Here is a 4,908-nt window from a genome sequence, read left to right as displayed (position 1 = left end):
ATTGCAACGCTTAATGATCATCGCAAAGGTGAAGCGTGAGCGGAGTCGTGCGAGGGTAAGTCATCTCTGGCGACGAGGGTTTGTATCGTATGGGAAGGTGGAAGACTGACTGGGTTTCATCGCAGAGAAGAAACACATTTATACTCAAGAGCTTCAAGGGGTTACATTTGATAATGACAATGTTTAATTGAGAGAAAGTGGGTTCGAAGTTAATGTTGAGATTAAAGGAGATCTAATATGTTTCAGGGCGGTAGTCGGAGTATCTAGGAGACGAAGAGTGGCGAAGGAAGAGTTGAGACATATGTGGTCGTTTTTGGGGAAAACAATTAGATAGGCCATACATGGATATTTACAGGAATAGCCCACCAAAAGAACAAGTATTAAGAGCCAAATAAAAACAAAGATATGTTGTTGAACGGAAAAGAGAAGACACGTGTCCTTTTTTGCCCATAGGTTTCTGCTGATGTGGAGGGCTAAGGTGAGAGAAAACTCTGCTTTATTATTATAGATAGATAGATAGATTATCGGTTGAAAATATGATGATATAATTTTCGGCTGAAATTTGTGTTTTTAATAAAGATAAATATGATCTCATCAACTGTGTTTTAGCTAAGATCTTTGAATCTCAGTCATATTTGAACTTGGATTCATGTTTGTAACGTAAAGAAGGTGAAAATGTTTTTGGTTCCTTATGTAAAATGGTAGCACGACATGATATTATCATTCACAATGCTTCCATGTATCAGTCTATGCTGTGTTTTAAAAAAAAAAGTGTTTCAAAAAAACAGAAGTTATGTATGATAGTACCCACATGATTTTGTTTTCTCTTAATACATCGACAAGCTACGTAAACAGCTTTGCTTTAGTTTTCAATGCATCTTTCTCGTCTAGCAATAAGTAGGCTATCAAGCTCAGGATATGATCATAAAAAGATCAATATTGCAGTGGTTATAAAATTCATTTCTAGTAAACATTCTTCTTCAACTTTCAGCTTCTCAACTGCACAAGGAGCTCGCTCCTCCAGTGATCCTTGTAAATCAAAAACGTTCAGAACCACCACTTGACTGGTGGTATCAAACACAATCCAGAACGTTTTTCTTGTTGTCCAAGCAAACCACTCCCTACCAACACCGTGCAGCGTGCTTGGCCTTCCCCGTTTCCCTCAAAACAGCACCAACAACAGCCGCTTGCTCAAGACAATCACTCTTATGCAAAGCATCCAAAAGCACAACGCAGGTCTTGCTATGAATACTCAACCCTCTCCTCCGCGTCTCCTCAAAAAGCGCATAAGCATCCACCGCCCTGTTCCCACTACTCAGACCTTCAATCATAGCGTTATAACAAGCAGAGTCCGGAACACCACCATTCCCCTTAAACCGATCAAAAAGCGAACCAGCCTCCGCTATATTCCCAGCCCTCGCTAGCCCCGAGATCATAGTAGTGTACGAAACAGCGTTTGGCTTCATCCCTTGCTTCTGCATCTCTTGCCAAAACACAAAGGCCTTATTAAACTTCCTCACCTTGCATAGACCGTTGATCAAGATACCGTAAGTAACTTGGTTCGGCGCGCATTTCATCTCTTTTAAAGACTGGAAACAAGCCAATGCTTCGTTGATCTCCTCAGCCTTCACCAACGCGTCGAGCAGCGAGTTCCACGTGTAGACATTAGGCGTCAGCCCTCTCTGCATCAGCTCCTCCAAGATGAGGTAAGCTTCATCGATCCTCCCCACTTTCCCAAACCCATCAATCAAACTACTGTAGATCACAACGTTCAGCTCTATCCCCTTCGACTTCGCTTCCTCAAAGAGCATATAAGCTTCGTCTAACCTATCTATCTTCGCAAGTCCATCGATAACCGAACCATAAGTAACAACAGTCGGTTCAAAACCTTTCACTTTCATCTCCTCCAGGAGCTGATACGCTTTGTTAACTTTCCCACACTTGCAGAAACCGTCAATGACAATGTTGTAAGCACGCGTGTCCAGAACGCATCCTCGCTCCTTCATTAAATAAAACAGCTCGTGAGTCTCGTTAGCAAACCCTGCTTTGATCAGCCCATGGATTAAGATCGAGTAGCTTCTCGCATCCGGAACGAAACCACGAGCTTTTATCTCCTCGAACATCGCTCTTCCCTTATCAGCCTCACCAGCTTTAAACATACAGTCCATGTAAGTATTAAGAAACTGCAGATCAGGAGAGCATCGCTGACTCATCATCTCTTTATATATCTTGTGTCCATCTTCTTTCCTCCCATGGTTAAAGAAGCTCTTTATAAGAGACGTGTAGACAACAGAGTTGGGCCTACACTCAGCGTCCAGCATCTTCTCGTAGATTCTATACGCGTCGTCGACTCTCCCAACCTTCCCTAACCCATCTATAAGCGAGCAGAACGTGATCTCATCCGGCGTGCAAAGTTTACAATCCATCTCCTCGAATACACCACAAGCTTCATCAAGCTTGTTTGCTTTGCATAACCGATCAACCATTATGTTCACGGTCCTTACATTAGGAAACAAACCAGCTTTCTCCATGGAATCACGCATCGAAAAGGCGGAATCAAGCTTACCAGCTCTACACAACATATCAATGAGAATGTTATAGGTCGAGAGATTCGGGGGAGCGTCTTTCTTCATCTCTTCAAAGACTCTCAACGCTTCGTCAACTCTCCCCATTCTTCTCAGGGATGTGAGGATGCAGTTGTAAGCTATCACACTCGGTATAGAGCCTTTGGATCTTTGTCTCTCTAGCAAACTGTAAGCTTCCTCAAACTTTCCAGCCGAGCCGTAACCCATGATCATCGTGTTGTAAGCGTAACTGCAAGGTACGCGTCTGCTCTTCTCCAAACCCTCAAAGATCTCCACAGCTTCTTCCAATCTATTGGCTTTACACAAAACTCCAATCATGCTGGTGTAAGTGACTTCGTCGGGGTGCAAACCGTTGGCTTCCATCTCGTGGAAAAACTTCCACGCCATGTCGACCTTCCCCGCTTTACCGAAGCAGTCTATACACACGTTGTAAAGGACAATGTCGGCGTCGAGAGAGCTGCTCTTCATCTCGTCGAGTAAAGACAAAGCGGAATCGACTCTTCCTTCTCTAGCGAAGCCGCGGATCAAAGTAGTGAAGAGATGAACCGTCGGCTCGTATCCTAGCTCCTGCATCTGCTGGAAGAGAGTCAGCATCTTGTCGGAGTCGTTAGACGACGACGACGACGAGAGAGCACCGATCAGTGTTGTGTAAGCTGAGAACGCGGGACGGAACTTGAACTTCCTCATCATCTGCAACACGTCAAAGCCTTGTTTAAGCTTGTTGGCCTTGACGCAGCTCGTGACCATCTCGATGCAAGTGGTGACAGAGGGACCAAACCCTGCAACGCTCATTTCTCCGAGGATCTGTTCCAAAGGTTCGAACTTTCCGCAGCGTGACATTAGAGAGAGCAGCGAGTTGTAAGACTCAGGACAGTGAGGGAGCTCGGTTCTTCTCTCGAACCATTTGAAGTAATCGATCGCGATGTTGACGTCTTTTAGCCTACGTAAGACGCTGATGATCAGCTCTGGTTGGGGAGACACGTTGAGAGAGGAGAGAGCGGTTTCGGATGAAGGTCCCCATGGACCGCTCTCCAGAACTTTGCAAATCGAATTAATGACTTGTCTGTTGTTGTCAGAGAAAGATGATAGATTCTTTTTACAAAGGGAGGAGGAGACGACACGGTGAGGCTTTGTATCGTTGCGGAAGATAGTTCCTTGCAAAACAGAACCAAACGGATTCGTAACGATTTTTTTTTTTTAACAAAAGGAACGGAAACTGAAAGTGGTGATCAATTGATTTACCTGGTCTCAACAGCATCCGCATCTTTCTTGCTTTTGTGTGTCCGACCAGCTGATTAAGCTCGAATTCAATACGATATAGTGAAAGTATGTTTCTGAGGAAGACAAGAATCAAGGGCTTTTAGTTTTGTAAGGAATTGAAGTGAGAAGGCGAGGTTTGAGGAGACGAGTAGAAAGGGTTTAACGAGAAGGAAGACATAGGTTTGGGCCGAGAGGCAGCAAGGCCCATAATACTCTTTGCCATAGAGTAACGAGTTTTTAACAGATTTGCGCGCTTTTGACGTATTAGGCCATGATTATCGGTAGGTATGAATTTTGGGTTTCTTAATTTTTTTTTTCTCTGATTTAAAAAAATTTTTTTTTTTAAAAAACTAATCGTGGGCCACCACGTGTCAGTGGGGCTCGCAAACAGTTCAAAAATCTCACCAAAGTCGATCCTTAATTCCTCTCTTCTATCACCGGTTTTAATTAAAAAAATGGGGTCCACCACCTAAAAACTCTTCTACTTACATGCGATAATCATGGCCTTAGGTCCATGATCCGAACCTTTAATGGCCTGGGTTGTACCACTCGGGTGGGGTTACCCGGTCGTCATAGGGAGAGTCGCGAGTCGAAAAAGGTAAAAACATACAGTTGTGTTAACTAGTATTAAACTTGATCCGCGCAACCGCACATGTGTTTATTTTCATTTTTATATACATAAATTATTGTTTTAGAACATAACTGGTATATATTTTTAACGTTAATCATATACTTAAATGTTTATATAACTATTTCAAATACAATAATTTTATAATTTACATGTTATAATTAATCAATTGGTTCAAACCACATGTATCTGTCACTTCTTATTATATATTTATCTTCTTGTATTTGCATTTAGTTATTAAACAAATTAATATATTCAAGAGAAAACATATTTAATAATTATTTTGTATTTAATTTATGCTAAATTCTGACCCGTCTTTCAAAGCTGGATTTCTTTTTACCAATATTTTTTATGCTTATTCATTTTAGATAATATATTATTGTATACACAAAAGTCTAAGATATGTTAATTTTTAGACATGTATTATATAGTTTG

At 41.9% G+C, this 4,908-nt stretch overlaps 1 protein-coding gene across 1 annotated transcript; it reads right to left on the bottom strand.

The window, feature by feature from the left end:
• Window positions 1–844: 844 nt before the first annotated feature.
• Window positions 845–3,989, bottom strand: LOC106336237 (pentatricopeptide repeat-containing protein At3g06920). Its single transcript, XM_013775008.1, has 2 exons — window positions 3,828–3,989; window positions 845–3,739 (listed from the first exon to the last, which is right to left on the bottom strand). The coding sequence occupies exons 1-2, from the start codon at window positions 3,847–3,849 to the stop codon at window positions 1,122–1,124; spliced, it is 2,640 nt and encodes an 879-aa protein (XP_013630462.1). The 5' UTR covers window positions 3,850–3,989; the 3' UTR covers window positions 845–1,121.
• Between the last annotated feature and the right edge of the window lie 919 nt (window positions 3,990–4,908).

This window comes from Brassica oleracea, chromosome C3 (genome assembly GCF_000695525.1).
Source record: "Brassica oleracea var. oleracea cultivar TO1000 chromosome C3, BOL, whole genome shotgun sequence".
NCBI classification, from domain to species: domain Eukaryota; kingdom Viridiplantae; phylum Streptophyta; class Magnoliopsida; order Brassicales; family Brassicaceae; genus Brassica; species Brassica oleracea.
The sequence above is the reverse complement of the archived record's forward strand: the minus strand, read 5'-3'. Positions and strand labels throughout refer to the sequence as shown.

Bases quoted from the DNA above. Each gene is read 5' to 3' on its own strand.
- LOC106336237 (XM_013775008.1), bottom strand. From the start codon at position 3,849: ATGCGGATGCTGTTGAGACCAG. The intron at 3,740-3,827 runs GTAAATCAATTG...CTGTTTTGCAAG, and splicing joins GCGGATGCTGTTGAGACCAG to GAACTATCTTCCGCAACGAT.